The sequence below is a fragment of the Amphiura filiformis genome, chromosome 3 (assembly GCF_039555335.1).
Source record: "Amphiura filiformis chromosome 3, Afil_fr2py, whole genome shotgun sequence".
NCBI lineage: Eukaryota > Metazoa > Echinodermata > Ophiuroidea > Amphilepidida > Amphiuridae > Amphiura > Amphiura filiformis.
In genome coordinates this window covers 63,895,787-63,912,935 of record NC_092630.1, presented here as the reverse complement: position 1 = coordinate 63,912,935, position 17,149 = coordinate 63,895,787, and the positions used below count along the sequence as shown (strand labels likewise).

Below are 17,149 nucleotides of genomic sequence, written 5' to 3'. Positions count from 1 at the left end.
AAACTAATTTTTTTCTTGTAATAGAAACATCATATGGGGGTACTAGAGCATGCACAAATCGTTATAATGTGTAGAATATAGAAACGCTGTGGTATCTCATATGATACTCATGGTATGCTTAGCCTGAGTCGCTCGGCCTATCTCGAACAAAATCGCGATACCCAACGGCTCTTTTCAGAGCCACCAATTCTTCTAAAAGAGCAATGACCCACTGTCCTAAAACCTATCCACCATGTTCAAATTTAAATCACACTCACAGGATACAAAATAACAAAATATAACTAACACACGTAGGCCTCGGTAAATCCGTTTGTTTTTGGTTGTTGTTGTTTTTCGGAGAGAAGTGAATTATATTTGACGCATTTTCAAACTGAAATTTTACAATATTTTGGTTTAAAAAACACAACATTAGATAGGCCTACAATATTAATTTTAAACTTCCAAAAGGTTTAATTTTTATTCGATCATTATATTGTAAATTTATTCCTTTTATTTTATGCGTAGTTAGAGAATTATCATGTTGTTTTAGAATTATGATCAATTAAATTTAGTGAACTGAAAGGGAATGAAAAACATGCATTAAAAAAAATAATTCGCATTAAAAAAAAAAAAAGAAAAAAAAAAGGGCAAGAAAAGATTATGATGATTATGTTATAATAGGATCTCGGCAAGTCAATTCAAATTTGCATCTAGGTAAATGTTTGAAAATAATATACTCAAGTCATTAATGTTCATGTTCCAAGATTGCCATCAGTAAAGGTTTGTAGTTTTCGTAACCCTTAATAAGCATGGCTATTAAATCTCAACGAACAAAATAGAATTTTGAAAATGAGTAGGTCTACGTCATGTTTTTAGAAAGAGAATCTACAATTTGAAAATAATATGAACACACTTTTCACCTTCTTCACATGTCTGACATAAGAATCGTCTCTCTTTTTTTGTATGTGGTGGCTCTGAAAAGAGCCGTTTGGTTTTTAAAGTAATTAAGCTGATTTACTTTTTCTTTGGAAGGAGTACAGCCTGAATGTTGGGTAGTACACCTCCTTGGGCAATGGTCACTCCACCTAGCAGCCTGTTCAGTTCTTCGTCGTTGCGAACGGCTAGCTGCAAATGACGTGGGTTGATCCTGGTCCTCTTGTTGTCTCGAGCTGCGTTGCCTGCCAATTCCAGAATTTCTGCCGTTAAATATTCCATCACGGCAGCCAGATAAACAGGGGCACCGGCACCCACCCGCTCTGAGTAGTTACCTTTCCGCAAGAAACGGTGAACACGACCCACTGGGAATTGCAACCCAGCTCTGCTAGATCGGCTCCTGGCCTTGCTCTTTGCTTTTCCTTTACCACGACCAGACATTTTCACAACATTTATCAAAACACTGCACTGCAATGATGATGCAAACGTATTCGATCGGTGACAAAGTTTGTTTTATACCAAACTCCTAATTTGTTTCAGGATCTCAAAAAGGATCCTGAAACGCTAAAAATAAAAAGATTGACGCGGATTGGTCACAAGAATAAATCTTTCAACCAATAGAAGAATTGTGTGCGTATTTAATTTTTGATTGGTTCGCAAACAACGCGCCAAATATACGGAGAAAGACTCGAAACTTTGATGGATCTGACCTGCGGGCAGCCATAAATATATCGTCCAATCAAAAATTAGTTTGAACCGAGCGACCCTCTGATTGGTTGAAAGTTATCAAGCGCAGGATCCCTGTGGTGGCATATAAAAACGAGAATACTCGCGTTGTCGGCGATTGCTGATTAAATTTTTCAGTAGAATTATTCTGAAAGCTTTGCCTTTTGTGAGAATCAAAATGCCTCCCAAAAGTCCGACAAGAAGTGGAAAAGGAGCCAAGAGAGCTGGCAGCCCACGCCGCAGGGGAAAGCGTGCTGCCAGGCGTCGCCGCCGTAGACGAGAAAGCTACGGAATCTACATCTACAAGGTACTGAAGCAAGTTCATCCTGACACTGGTATTTCCAGCCGTGCCATGAGCATCATGAACAGCTTTGTGAACGATATCTTTGAACGCATTGCTGGTGAAGCATCTCGCCTTGCACAGTACAACAGACGTCGCACCATCAGCAGCCGTGAAGTGCAGACTGCTGTCCGCCTTCTCCTGCCTGGAGAACTGGCCAAGCACGCGGTTAGCGAGGGTACCAAAGCCGTCACTAAATACACCACTTCCAGGTAAAATGTGACAGGCATCTTTAAAACCAAACGGCTCTTTTCAGAGCCACCAAAAAATCCTAAAAGAGAATGATTTGTGTTGTCACAATGTTCGATTATATAGTCTTGACTTTAACGTCTAGGCCTACGTGTAATACTGTGATTTAAAAATTTATTGTTTTTTTTACACGTATTGACATGATTGATGGAGATTGTTTTTATAATTTGTTTGTAAAAGAAAGGTTAAACACTAGCCCTATTCATACTTTTCTTGATTTAATTTTTCAGTAGAATTCTAAAGCTTTGCCTTTTGTGAGAATCAAAATGCCTCCCAAAAGTCCGACAAGAAGTGGAAAAGGAGCCAAGAGAGCTGGCAGCCCACGCCGCAGGGGAAAGCGTGCTGCCAGGCGTCGCCGCCGTAGACGAGAAAGCTACGGAATCTACATCTACAAGGTATAGTACTGAAGCAAGTTCATCCTGACACTGGTATATCCAGCCGTGCCATGAGCATCATGAACAGTTTTGTGAACGATATCTTTGAACGCATTGCTGGTGAAGCATCTCGCCTCGCACAGTACAACAGACGTCGCACCATCAGCAGCCGTGAAGTGCAGACTGCTGTCCGCCTTCTCTTGCCTGGAGAACTGGCCAAGCACGCGGTTAGCGAGGGTACCAAAGCCGTCACTAATGACTAAATACACCGTCACTATGTGCCAATTATAGATGCGATGTAACCAGATTGAACACCTTCATCAAGGCCGCCATTCGCAACGGTGTAGCCAAGGGTACGCTAGTGCAGGTCAAGGGAAAAGGAGCAAGCGGTTCATTCCATCTGGGTAGGCCTACAAGGAGTCCCGATGCTGCACAAGCTAAAGCCAAGAGAGTCAAGGCAGCACAACGCAGAAAGGCAGCTGTCCAAAAGAGAAAGGCCAAGAGAGCGGCGGCAAGAGCGAAGAAAACTGCAGCAAAGAAGGCAAAACGAGCAGCCAATGTTGCAAAGAGAGCCACAAAGAAGAAGGCTAAGAAGCCCAAGAGGAAAGCTACAAAGAAGTCGGCCAAGCCAAAGAAGAGAGCAGCACCAAAGAAGAAGGCTGCGCCCAAGAAAGCGAGAAAGACAAAGCCAAAGAGGAAATTTTCACCTAAGAAGAAGGCAGCAAAGAGAACTTCGTCAAAGAAGATCTAAAAGAGCAATGACCCACTGTCCTAAAACCTATCCATCACGTTCAAATTTAAATCACACTCACAGGATACAAAATAACAAAATGTATTGATGGAGATTGTTTTTATAATTTGTTTGTAAAAGAAAGGTTAAACACTAGCCCTATATTCATACTTTAAAAAAAAAGCAACGCATAAGTTAACAAGATGACAGTGTCAGTAATTTTGTTTAAATACCACGTAAATAAAAAATAAATCAACGCAGAAAGGCAGCTATCCAAAAGAGAAAGGCCAAGAGAGCGGCAGCAAGAGCGAAGAAAACCGTGCAGCAAAGAAGGCAAAACGAGCAGCCAAGGTGGCAAAGAGAGCCGCAAAGAAGAAGCCCAAAGGTATACCAAGAAGTCGGCCAAGCTAAAGAAGAGAGCAGCACCAAAAACAAGAATGCTGCGCCCAAAGCGAGGAAGACAAAGCCAAAAATGAAATCTTCACCTAAGAAGAAGGCAGCAAAGAGAACTTCGGCAAAGAAGTACCGTAGCTCTTTTATCAGCCACAAAAAAAAACCAACGGCTCTTCTCAGAGCCACCAATTCACCTAAAAGAGCAATGACCCACTGTCCTAAAACCTATTCATCACGTTCATTTGATCCGATGTTCAAATTTAAATCACAAGATACAAAATAATTATAGCAAACACGTTGGCCTCGGCTTTTTTTCTCTCTCTCTCTTTTTCAGAGATAGGTGAAAAAACATACAATTAGATAGGCCTTCAATATTAATATTTAACTTCCAAAAGGTTTAATTTTTATACGATCATTATTATTGTAAATTTATTCCTCTTATTTCATAGATTAGTTAGAGAATATCCTGTTGTTTTATATGATCAATTAAATTTAGTGAACTGAAGTGAAAGGAACAAATGGGGAATGAAATAATGCTTCGTATTAAAAAAAGAATAAACAGCAAGAAAAGACACGGCAACTTGTCGGCAAGTCATTTTAAATTTGCATAGGTCTAAAATGTATGAAAATAATATACTCAATCATTGATGTGCATGTTCCATGATTGCCAGGATGGAAAGAAAGAAAGAAAGAAAGAAAGAAAGGAAGGAAGGAAGGAAGGAAGGAAGGAAGGAAGGAAGGAAGGAAGGAAGAAGGAAGGAAGGAAGGAAGGAAGGAAGGAAGGAAGGAAGGAAGGAAGGAAGGAAGGAAGGAAGGAAGGAAGGAAGGAAGGAAGGAAGGAAGGAAGGAAGGAAGGAAGGAAGGAAGGAAGGAAGGAAGGAAGGAAGGAAGGAAGGAAGGAAGGAAGGAAGGAAGGAAGGAAGGAAGGAAGGAAGGAAGGAAGGAAGGAAGGAAGGAAGGAAGGAAGGAAGGAAGGAAGGAAGGAAGGAAGGAAGAAAGAAAGAAAGAAAGAAAGAAAGAAAGAAAGAAAGAAAGAAAGAAAGAAAGAAAGAAAGAAAGAAAGAAAGAAAGAAAGAAAGAAAGAAAGAAAGAAAGAAAGAAAGAAAGAAAGAAAGAAAGAAAGAAAGAAAGAAAGAAAGAAAGAAAGAAAGAAAGGAAGGAAGGAAGGAAGGAAGGAAGGAAGGAAGGAAGGAAGGAAGGAAGGCCAAGAAAGAAAGAAAGGAAAGAAGGGGTCTGTTGAATATCAGCCTGTTGAATATTTCGGAAATAATAGCGCCACCAATTGGCACTCACTGGGTAGAGTTTTGATTTTGCTACCAAGCAAAACCTCAATTAGGTAGCCCAATTGGGCAACTTTTGACGATCATTTTCCAACGTTTAAAACCATTTCCACTCCAGTAGTTTCCATTCTCACCGAAACCACTTATCTAGAACAAAATAAGATAATTTTCGACATTGGTTCCGCGATTTTTGGTGGTTTTATATATCATAAAGCAATGGTTAAGAAAAAATTAGACGAGTTTTGTGTGATTTGACCCGGGAGTCAGGCTGAACATTTGTAGCAACACTGTTTGTGCTGTTTGCTATTCGTCATCGATGTCGATGTCAGGACCTGTACAATGTCATGCATGTGATCATATTGTTGTAAAGGCTGTGTGACAGGAGGAACTCTAAAGCTACTACCGTATTTTTGTTGTTAGTGCCCATTATCGCTGTGTTGTGATTGCAATTTTAAATAATTTCAGTCCGACACAACTGCAGTAATGGGGGAGCAACAGGGACTGGTGAGCGATGAGGAATTAAGCCAGCTGTTGGATTTGTTTTCCCGAACACCGTATCGGGCTCGAGACAACAGCAGCAAGGTAAGCTTCCTTTTCCCCAGTTCATCAACTTCATGCATGCATGAGTTTCCGTACAAATCCAATGTTCGTCTTCCTTGTTTCTTGTCTTTTAACATGTTTAAGATGTAAAAAGTAGCAGCTTCTGATGCTGGAGCTACAGTTAAGATCATTAAACATGTTATGTTTTGTTACTTATATTATATTATGTTTATGAACGCGTATTACTTATTGGGAGAGAAATTAGACAAAATAATGCACGCGTGCTGATGTTGATGCGTCTAATGCACGAGCCCCGAAGGGGGGGAGTGCATTAGACGGATCAACATCAGCACAAGTGCATTATTTTGTCCAATTTCTCGAGCAATAAGTAATACAAGTTTATTAATCTATTTCATACACGAGAAGAAAAAAACACGTGATTTTTACCTTTTTTATATAACAAATTATCACTAAAATGTTGGAAAACAGAACCAAATCTAAATGCATCAACCCGCCCGAAAAATGAATCAATCTTACGCACGCGAACGCGCGAGAAACACTGCAGCGTAGTACACGGAGTGCACAATATACACAATCAATGCATGTTTCGTACTTTTCTAACAGCTTTTCTGATTGGCTGCTTTGATATAAGAGTGTATGAATAGCAAACATGAAACGAGGGCGAGATGGCCGAGCGGTTAAGGCATTGCGCTGCCGGCCGGGAGATACATGTCCAAAAATCACTGGGGACAACCATATTGAGCTATATGTACTTATCCCCTGGACAATCACTATATTTTACCTCCAAAAGTATGACACATTGTGGGGACAACCAAAATGTATTGAGGACAAGCAGAATTTATGCTTTAGTTTAACCTCGGGATAACCTCCAGATTTTCCTTATTTCGGACACTGTTTATGATGGAAGAAATACTGGAGTCACGGTCATGTATTGGTGACAAATCTAGCTGCTCAGAAACAGGCATAATCTAGATATGGGCAGACAAACGTATGATATAGAACTTCTCTGTATTGGAGGATGGAGTACCCCCGTATGGTACATGTAAAAGTTTCTCCTGATGAAGTTCAGTATTTCACAGTGGCCTTTCCAGTAGCATGGTCAACCTGAGGGTTCCAGCGAAGGTCTTTTTGGATCTGGATGTCTAAATACTAAGTGTCAGTATTTTCCAAGTCGACACCAAGCATATTGTAGGTTGCAACAACTGGGTCTCTGCTTCTTTTACATTTACTCGGGTTGAATTCCTTGAAGTTGAAGCTAGTTGTGTTTACAACAGGTATCTGGGTTGTGCCTGGATGGAAAGAAGGAGTTCTATTATATTAAACCTGGTTCAACATTTTTTGATTGAACTTGGGTTGGTGCCGTATGGTATAAAGCTTGGTATTCTGAGTCAAGTACTCATCCGTCTAACATCGATTCATGAGCTTTGACCATCTTGTGAGCTGGTTCAGTATCCTTCTTTTCGAGTATTCCAGTTCTTGAAAAATCTTAGTCATTGAGCCAGGTTTTCTGGTGTACTCTCTTCACTTGGCAGGACTTGTAGTTGTACCATCCCATGGCAAGACTTGCTACTCAAGAATATATATACTATGTAACTAACTAGTAACAATTGTTGATCTACTCAATTAGGGCTCAACCGATATGCCATTTGTCTACCGATCTGATATTGTTTTTATAATATCGGCCGATATCCGATCCGATATCGGTAAAAAAGTAATAAATATAAAAATTTAATTTAAAGAAGTATTTGGCGACTTAAGAGAACCACTGGACATATTCTGAAGTGCTAGCTAGGACCAATCACAGTTAATTTACGATAAAATTTCAGTTTGTTGATCCTAAATATATGCAAACCATTAACTAATGTTTACCTCTTCATATATCACATATGATTTTCCATGCATTTATAATATGTGATAGATGAATAGGTAAACACGACCTTGCTGTGGAAATCCCAAGATAAAAGAACCCTTCCAGGCCATTGAGAATCTTGAATGCTTCTGTCAGCTCACCTCTGGCTTCTTGTTTCCAGATGACTTTCAGCTCACTGTAACTTGGTACATGTAGGCTCGTGATGAGTTTTGTTGCTCTGGGGTGAAGTACAGTGAACAAAGTTCTTGTACATGTATAGCAGTCTAGTAAAGCAGGTTTAATTTGTCAAAATACTTGAATGTTCTTGTGATTAAAAGTTTAAACAGTACAATACCGTACTCGTACTGTACATATCCTGACAAAATTGCCATTGCAGTCTCCATCAAAAATCCCTAATAATGCTGATTTATGGAGCATGATCTTTATAAAAAAATATATAAATTTTAATGTCAAAATACACATTCATCAGTGGCAACAATTTTGATCTCTAAATTGTGTATTTTGTTGTTTTTTACTGTGATGGATTCATCCAGATTTCCTGAGTTTATGTGAGCTAGTATTCTGGATTTATTTTTAAATATACCCCTTATTATCTCATTCCCTAATCCTTCCTGTTTGCCAAAAAAGATTGTGCCCAGAGTAAGCAGCTACTTACATCATGATTTACGTAATGAATGTTGTTGTTATTATTGGTAGACTGTAGTGCAATACATCATATCTGAAGTGCAATTATTATACAAATTATGTTTCATTACAGATAGAAACTATTGAAAGAAAATGTCTTGCTCTCTTTGCAAAGGATTATAGATATTCAGTAAGTATTAAATCCAAGTCATGAAACCACTTTTGTTTAATGAATGCTAACAACTAATTTAGCATATTTTCAGCAATACACAGTCAACAGACTCATGCATCCAGAAATCTTCCAGAACACATGTTATTTCATGCATCCAGATGCATGGCATCATTAAGAGTGTCTACTTTCCTGTTTTCAAATTATGTTATGTTAAATTGGCTGTAAAGTTATGCCACTCCCTCTTGACCATTTTTGTGTCCAGGTAAATCTGCATCATTATGTAAAAATTAAAATAATTGATTCCCTGCTTAAGATTTGAGTTCTTAACATACATGTACATGCAAGTACAATTAGTACATGTACTTCTCTGTTATCCAACAGATGTGTACTCTGCAACACCTCATTCATGTTTAAAGCACGCAAATAGAAGGTTAAATGATACTACATTGTATGTACAGTGTATTCATAATCCTGAAATTGAAAATCCAGGCTTAATATTTAATTTGATTCAAGAATAATCAATAATGTTGAAAATGCATTGATTTGTCTTTCAGGTTATTTACAATGTGAATGGGGAGTTATGCGGCCACTACCCAGGGAAGTTAGTCATTTTAGAATATGCACTGGTAGCTGATCAAATCAATGAGGAACGGTAAGAGCTCAAGGTTTCACCTATGACATGACTGAAGAGAAGCCAGCAAGATCACAAAAAATTATTATAACCATGCATATGTCAACATGTTAAACTGTCACAATCTTAGAAGATTTGATACATTTGATAGTGCATAACTTTCTGGATGCTACATTGTAGATCAATTATAGTTTGGGCTTTTGGTGACCACTGTCCATGCATCATTGCAAAGAAGATAAATTGATTTTAACAAGAAAAAAATCTTTCCATACTAGTACTTTCACTGCCTAAGTTGCAAATTAATGTCCCTTAAAATGAGATTTCTTTCTTTTGATAGTTGGTCTTGAACTTTGAGCTTCAAATCTGATTGTTACCATGAACCAAGCATAACCTGTATTGTACATGTTACTAATCTATCATATCCTTATATTTTCCAGAGTGGAGAGTCTGTATGATATAGCTAAGCTGAGAGATCTCATGTTCAAATCTCGCTTTGCCCGATGTAGAGAACGATTTGTAGTGCCTGTTATTCTTTACGATGGAAAGGTAAGTTACCCAAGCCGCCTATGCCACTATAAGCACCCACCCAGTGACTTTACAACAAGCAAACTGATGCCCATGCAAATCTGAATCACGGTCTGAAACATATGACACACTGATGATGATAGATGAATATTTTGGGCCTTTTTAAGCCTTGTTGGCCTAAACAATGTAAAAAAATAAGCGCCCACCAAAAAATGATTTTGTTAAGCGGCCTGGGTGTTTAATTAGGGATGACCATCATAATTTCATGTTGCCCCTATTGCTACAAAAGATTGTTTTCTGGAAAGAACTCATCAACAGAAGTATTTTGGTGGTTAAATGGTCAAAATCGGTCAAAAACATGTCGAATTATGAATTTTCAAAGTTTCCCATTCTGACCGGTCATTGGAACGAAATAAATTGACAAAGTCTAAATATAGCAATGTGAGCAAAATTGGTATAAGCATATATTTACCTTTTTATATTTCTTTATTTTAATATATATGCAAACATGAAACAAGCATATTGTGAAAGTATCAAAGGGGTTTTCTTATGAAATGGCACTTTACTACTCAATAGCATTAAGTATTTTTTCAAACCGAGGCACTGAAATCATGCTTTTAGAAAACATTTGCCAAAAATCATCCATAATGGCCAAAGTGGCACAAAATCAAAAGTCCAGGTGAACTTTTTTTCCACAACAATATACACTACACATAAGAAAAATACTAATGTACTACAAGGGATTTTCAACATAGGAATCCAAACAATCAACGCCAGTTGATTCATAGTTGTGTGCCCTTAAGGTGCACTGAGCCTGGATGGGCTCTCACTCTCTGTCTCTGCACTCGTGGAAGCTACATGTGCCTGGTTGTGATTATCACATTAGATTAATCCCTAATCCTTTTATTGGCGTGGTGACAGCTTGGATTCGAACCAGTCATCTCTGAAGTCTCTCAGCTGACCTTCCTGACGAAATTGGTGGTCATCTTGAACCCTAAATGTGTGATCTTTCACAAGACTGTGAGCGACCAGTAAGCTTAAAACAGTAAGCTTAAGCCTGCAAGGCTGCATATTAGCTTTTATTCTGGTTCACATACACGAGTGTAAAAACAATCAGCAATGGCCACAACACATCGTATGCGCCAAGCAATGGCCTCTAACAAAGAACGAAACAATAAACTCATTTGAAAGCTGGAAACATAACCTCCAGTATACACTGTCATTAGACCCAAGCTTTTCTCCCTACTTGGTCGAAGGAGCGGTATGGGGCAAAAAGTCAAAAACTTCCCCTCTTCGAGGTCTCACTAACGACGGTGAGGACATACAGGAAGCCCAAAGGAAAACAGCAGTCCAGAAAAATGCTGCATTGGAGCTTATGCTTGGACAAATAGCCAACTATTGTCCAATTATCTCACGAAATACAATACTCAAAAACTGCACCAGCCTGAAACAAATATGGCAAGCCATCCGTCTCCATTTTGGCTTCCAAACAACAGGTGGCCACTTCCTAGAGTTCAACAATATTACCCTTGGCCCTGATGAACGGCCAGAGGACTTGTACCAGCGTCTAGTAGCATTCACCGAAGACAACCTCATGCGTGAAGGAGGCGGCATCAGTCACCATGACCAAGTCATCGATGAAGATGAGGAGATTACGCCTACACTCGAAAACTTTGTAGTGTTAACGTGGTTGTGTCTTATAAACCCTGATCTGCCCCGATTAGTAAAGCAGCGGCACGGTACAGAGCTAAGATCCGCACCTTGGCTTCTATCAAAGCCGAAATTTCTCAAGCTCTGGATTCGCTCCTGGATGAGCTGAGCTCAAACGATGCTGCTCGCAGCATGCGCATCTAGTAGTCAGCGTGAGACCGATGCCTAAATTGAAAGCTAAGAAATCATTTGGTAAATCCTGCCCTCTGTGTGAGCAAGCTGGTCGGCATGACCATGCGCATTTCTTAAGCGAGTGCTCGTACCTCCCTGAAAAGGACAGAAAATACCTGGCCCGCGCTCCTCAGATTTAGCATGCGCCTTTGTTGACCAATCTGACCTTAGTGCGCAGCCCAATGTTCAGACAGCGCTGCGAATTCATGTTGATCAGTCTCCTTATGTAGATGCATTCCACAAGCACCATGCGGTCCGCATCACCATTGACAGTGGATCCACTGGTAATCTCATTCGCGAAAACACTGTCCAACGATTAGGATGCCCCATTCATCAGAGTTCGCAGTCTGCCCGTCAAGCTGATGGGTCATCCCCTCTTAAGGCCGTTGGGGAAACAACCCTCACCTTTACTCGTGACAGACACTCCTTTGTCACTAAAGGTCTAGTTGTTAGAGACCTTGACGAAGAAATCCTTGCAGGTATTCCCTTCATGAAATGCAATGATGTCGCAATTCGCCCTGCTAAGAACCAAATCATCTTGACAGATGGTACAATTATCACTTATGGCGCCAACAAGAGCCCCAAATCCGAGCACACTGTTCGTCGTGCCCATATACTTCGTGGACCTTCTCAAAACACTACCATATGGCCAGGCTCATACGTTGAGGTAAATCTCCCTGCAGACATCGTTGAATCAGATGCTACTTTTGCCATTGAGCCCGTGTTGATACCCCGCTCGGTAGGTTCCTACCGCCCAAACAAGCCTGGCCCAAGCCTGATGTAATCACAAGTATTGCAGGCAGGGTTCGCATTCCCAACAATACTGGTGTGCCACTTGTCATCAGAAAGCATGAACATCTTGGCCAGATACACACTGTTTTTTCACCATCACTAACTTCTAAGCCATCACACACTGCTGCAGCAGCATCAGTCAATGTCCCAAAGCCCAGTTCACCGGTTAACTACTCAGCTGCTGTTGCCCTTGACCCAGATGGTATACTTGGCACTTGTGAGCAATCCAACTTCCGCAGTCTTCTCGATGAGTACGATGAGGTTTTTGACCCTAGTTTCCCAGGTTACAATGGTGCTGTCGGCCCTTTCAAATCTGTGGTTAATATGGGACCGGTCCAACCCCCAACGCAAAGGTCGCCTCCCATTGTATGCACAGGATAAACTCCAAGAGTTGCAATCAAAGTTTGATCAGCTTGAAAAAGCAGGCGCCTTTGCTAGACCTGAAGATGTCGGTGTGTGTGTCGAATACCTTAACCCGTCCTTTCTTGTCAAGAAGCCTAATGGAGGCTTTCGTCTGGTTACTGCATTTGCTGATGTCGGTAGATATAGCAAGCCACAACCCTCTCTAATGCCCAATGTGGACTCAACATTATGCTCAATTGCCAAATGGAAGTATTTGATTGCCACTGACTTGACTAGTGCTTTCTACCAAATCCCTTTATCCCATGAGTCCATGAAATACTGTGGTGTTGCAACTCCCTTTCGTGGGTGCGTGTGTATACACGGTGTGCCATGGGTATGCCAGGTTCTGAAACAGCCCTTGAGGAACTGATGTGTCGTGTCCTTGGTGACCTCTTAGAGAAAGGTGTCGTAGCAAAACTCGCTGATGACTTGTACTGTGGTGGTAATACTGTGGATGAACTTGTTGAGAATTTGCGTCAAGTTTTGCAAGCTTTGTCTAAGTCTGGGTTACGTCTTTCTGCTTCCAAAACAGTCATTTGCCCCCAAAAGACAGTAATTCTGGGTTGGATTTGGTCAAATGGAACCCTTTGTGCTAGCCCCCATAGCATCGCCACACTTTCCAGCTGCTCGCCTCCAAGCAAAGTTGGTGGCATGCGGTCCTTCATCGGTGCATACAAGGTTCTGGCCCGTGTCATTCAGAATTGTGCCAGTCTGGTAGCCCCATTAGATGATGCTATTGCAGGGCACCAATCAACTGAAGAGCTTACATGGTCTGATAGTCTGCATACTGCTTTTCACAAGGCTCAAGCAGCACTGTCTTCCGCTAGGGCAGTCACACTTCCCCATCCCAATGATCAGCTTTGGATCATTACTGATGGATCCGTGAAGAAACATAGCATTGGGTCGACATTGTATATTTCCCGCAATGACAAACTCTTCCTCGCCGGGTTCTTCAGTGCTAAATTGCGTGATCGACAGCCAACATGGTTACCCTCAAGCAAATTGAGGCGCTGTCTATTTCTGCCTCCACCAAGCACTTCAGTCCCTATGTTATTCAGTCCAAACACAAGACATGTATCCTCACTGACAGCAAACCTTGTGTTCAGGCATATGAAAAGCTCTGCGGGGTGAGTTTTCAGCCAGTCCTCGCGTGTCCACATTCCTCTCCACTGTCAGTCGTTTCCAAGCATCTGTTCGCCATCTTGCAGGATCAGCTAACACCCCCTCAGACTTTGCTAGTCGTAATGCCCCTGACTGCACTGAGCCCACTTGTCAAATATGCTCCTTTATCAAACGTGAAGAGGAAGCAACTGTCCTTCGTGTTTCCGCACATGACATTCTGTCCGGAAAGCTAAGCTCCCTTTGCCAGCAAAGCAGCCTGGCATGCTATTCAGCAGGAATGCCCGGATCTGCGACGAACACATGCTCATCTAGTTCAGGGCACTCGCCCTTCAAAGAAAGCTACTTCTGTCAAAGATGTGAAGCGCTATTTGCAGGTTGCATCTATCGCTAGAGATGGCCTACTTGTTGTTCGTCGTGATCAACCATTGTCCCCAACTCGCGATTGTATTGTTGTTCCAAGACAGGTCTTAAATGGTCTTCTCACTGCCCTGCACATCCAACTTGACCATCCCGCCAAACATCAGCTCAGTTTGGTGACCCAGCGTTACTTTTATGCTCTTGATATGGACAAGGCTATTGATCAAGTGACATCAACTTGTCACCAGTGTGCTTCTCTGTCCAATGCCCCTAAGACATTGATCGAGCAGTCCTCAAGTGACCCTCCCGATGCAGTTGGCATTTCTTTTGCAGCTGATATCCTGAAGCGTAGCCGCCAGCTAGTCCTTGTGCTGCGCGAAACCTCACCGTCCTACACAGCTTCTTGCATTGTCGAGAATGAACAACATGGCACGCTTGCGTGATGCCCTGATTCAATTGTGCATAGAACTTCGTCCACTTGATGGCCCCCTGCAGTCATTCGTACTGACCCAGCACCAGGGTTTGTTCGACTCGCCAATGACAAACTTCTCACACGTTACCATCTATCGGTTGAGATCGGTCGTATTAAAAATAATAACAAGAATCCTGTTGCTGAGAAAGCCATTCGTGAGCTTGAAGATGAGTTGCTCAGACAAGATTCTACAGGTGGTCTGGCTACAGCCTTATCACTTGCCATTGCTACTGCAGCCCTTAATACTGCATCAGATCCCGAGGTCTTTCAGCCCGTGAGATGTGGTTTCAGCGAGACCAGTTTACCAATGAGCAGGTTCCTTTCACTGATTGTCAAATGATTCAGGCCCAGCATGCCTTGCGAAAAGCCAACCACCCACACAGTGCTCATTCAAAGGCCCCATTAGCCTCTGCCTCCCCAGCAGCAGAGTTGGAGGTTGGTGATCTTGTCTACCTCTACTCAGATCGCAAGAAATCTCATGCTAGAGATCGCTACTTAGTCACTACTATCGAAGGCCCATGGTGCAACATCCGCAAATTTGTGGGTTCTCAGCTTGAATACTTCTTATCGTATCAAGAAATCTGAGTGCTTTAAGGTCCAGTATTATCCTGACCTGGATTCTCGTCCCTTTCCCAAGTCGTCTCCACCCACCGAGGATTCCGAGTTTGTTGAAGTGGTCCCTGAATGTACTCCTCCAGAGCCTCCTTTCATACCTGGCGAGTTGTCCACACCTGCTACTTGTGCCCCCCTGCCCAGGAATGCTACTCACTCGCACCCCAGTTCTGAGTCAGATCCTCGCGATCCCTTGCGCGATAGCGGTCATAGCTCCAGCAATACCTCCGGTTTGGTTGCACAGTCTAATCCATGTACCGGTAACAGCAGTGAGGTTAGTGAAAGTATCCCCAAGCTAGTATGGTTGGCCCTGAGATCATGCCACCATTGCTCACACAAAGGCGTTCCCGCCCCTCGCAAAACTTCCTGAGCACCTGAAAGACTATGTGTTAAACTAAATGGACAGGTCACTGTGTACTATGACATTAATCCATCATCGGTGTCCTCCTATATGGTCACTTCATTGAACTTTGAACTGATTTACGTATGTCATTTGTAATTCTAAAAGAAAACTCTGGAACTGACGTTTACTTCTTTGAACTTTGAACCATTTTACATTCATGTTGAATGTCAGTTTGTCGTTGCAGACAAAAAGACTCTTGAACTGTTGATGTTATTGACTGTTGGCACATTGCCTATTTTGAGTGTTCTAAACCAACAGTGTCTTCATTCACATAAGTTGGTTTCTGCAAGTCAGTTGTTAGTAGTAGTAGTTGTTTAGTAGTGTTATCCTCACTTCCTTGTGAGGAAAGTGATCCTTTTTTTTTCTTAAAAAAAACAAAAAGAGAGAAAGAGGTAGTTACGCCAGTTGATTCATAGTTGTGTGCCCTTAAGGTGCACTGAGCCTGGATGGGCTCTCGCTCTCTGTCTCTGCACTCGTGGAAGCTACATGTGCCTGGTTGTGATTATCACATTAGATTAATCCCTAATCCTTTTATTGGCGCAAGTACCAACATGCACAGCTTTGTCCTGATATCACTTCTGGGGTTTTAACAAAATGTTTAACCTCTATTGTGATTGGCAGCAGCATAAGGTATCTCTTTGATAGCTGATAATGCCCAGCCATTCAGCAAGTGGCTAATAACTGACCTTGATAGGCTTGAATGAATACTGTCATGTGCTACAAAACCATCACACTCCAGGGCCTGGTCACTCCATATGCCACAGGGAGCACAATACTTTAACAATGGAGTGAAAGACTCATTATTGATTAGGCGCGTATTTTAAAAATACAGCTCCTGTGCGTGTATAGCAGCAAGTCAGTGCAGATGGTATAAATATAAGAAAATGTTTAGGGTTGAAATCAGGTGAAAAATACATCAAATGAGCACGAAACTTCACATTTATGTTCAGAAAGGTGTCTTCTTAGCATGATTCGAAAGGAATATGAAAATTCCAAAGGGAAGCTGGTGATTTAATTTTTAACTCGAGATCTACTTGTTCAATATTTTAACCTTTGTACAGAGGGTATGATAGAGGTATTAGTGGCAACTCTGCCAAATTTCAGCTCAGTAGGCCACGTTTTTCACCTGAAATTATTGACATGAATATTTTGTGCCATTCTTGAGCAGTGCTGAACTCAGCGACTGGCAATTAAGCGCACTGTGGTGATGGACCAATTTTGATTCGCACTTACAGGAAAATTAAATAAGTTATGTTGCTGTAATTTGCAAGATAGTTACAAAATATAATTGGCATTAACTTCCCCAATTTTTACAGAAAAATATTGAAAAATAAAAGAATGAGATCAATTTAGAAATGTCTGTGCAAGCAGTGCACAGTTGAGCTCCCTGCATGTCTATGGGAGTGTTCTAATCAAGTTGATGGTTCATTGGTCATCCCTAGTTTAATGGACAAATACAAAATTTAATCTTGGCAGCTTGATGTATACCTATTCAGGGGTGTGATTTTTCTGGATTTCCGGATTTTTGGGATTAAAAATAAATTCCGGATTTTCAAAAAAAAAAAAAAAAATTTGTCGCTTTTGGAGTGGCCCTGGACCAAGAGCTAAATGCTTAACAGAGATGTCACATTTCCGAATTTTCAGTTTCCAGATATGAGAAAATCTCCAATTTTAAAATGAAAATTCCTTAGAACCCTGACTGGATGATTCATAGACACACT

The 17,149-nt window shown here is 41.3% G+C and overlaps 3 protein-coding genes across 4 annotated transcripts in view; 2 read left to right on the top strand and 1 right to left on the bottom strand.

Annotated features, from left to right (window-relative positions):
• Nucleotides 1-993: 993 nt before the first annotated feature.
• LOC140147422 (histone H2A-like) lies at nt 994-1,353 on the bottom strand. Its single transcript, XM_072169200.1, has one exon. The coding sequence runs from the start codon at nt 1,351-1,353 to the stop codon at nt 994-996; it is 360 nt and encodes a 119-aa protein (XP_072025301.1).
• A 463-nt stretch (nt 1,354-1,816) lies between these two features.
• On the top strand, nt 1,817-2,219 carry LOC140148938 (histone H2B.1, sperm-like). Its single transcript, XM_072171049.1, has one exon. It carries the CDS (start codon nt 1,817-1,819, stop codon nt 2,192-2,194), a length of 378 nt encoding a protein of 125 aa, XP_072027150.1. The 3' UTR covers nt 2,195-2,219.
• A 3,109-nt stretch (nt 2,220-5,328) lies between these two features.
• LOC140148935 (phosphatidylinositol-3,5-bisphosphate 3-phosphatase MTMR14-like) overlaps nt 5,329-17,149 on the top strand; it is a 34,303-nt gene continuing 22,482 nt past the window's right edge. For both annotated transcript variants that reach the window (XM_072171047.1, XM_072171046.1), the window contains exons 1-4: nt 5,329-5,586; nt 8,193-8,249; nt 8,786-8,883; nt 9,300-9,408. In XM_072171047.1, the coding sequence (XP_072027148.1) occupies nt 5,488-5,586; nt 8,193-8,249; nt 8,786-8,883; nt 9,300-9,408 (363 nt within the window). In that variant the 5' untranslated portion in view covers nt 5,329-5,487. The remainder of the gene's footprint in view (nt 5,587-8,192; nt 8,250-8,785; nt 8,884-9,299; nt 9,409-17,149) is intronic.

Coding starts and splice junctions, on each gene's coding strand:
- LOC140147422 (XM_072169200.1), bottom strand. CDS start 1,353: ATGTCTGGTCGTGGTAAAGGAAAAGCAAAGAGCAAGGCCAGGAGCCGA.
- LOC140148938 (XM_072171049.1), top strand. CDS start 1,817: ATGCCTCCCAAAAGTCCGACAAGAAGTGGAAAAGGAGCCAAGAGAGCT.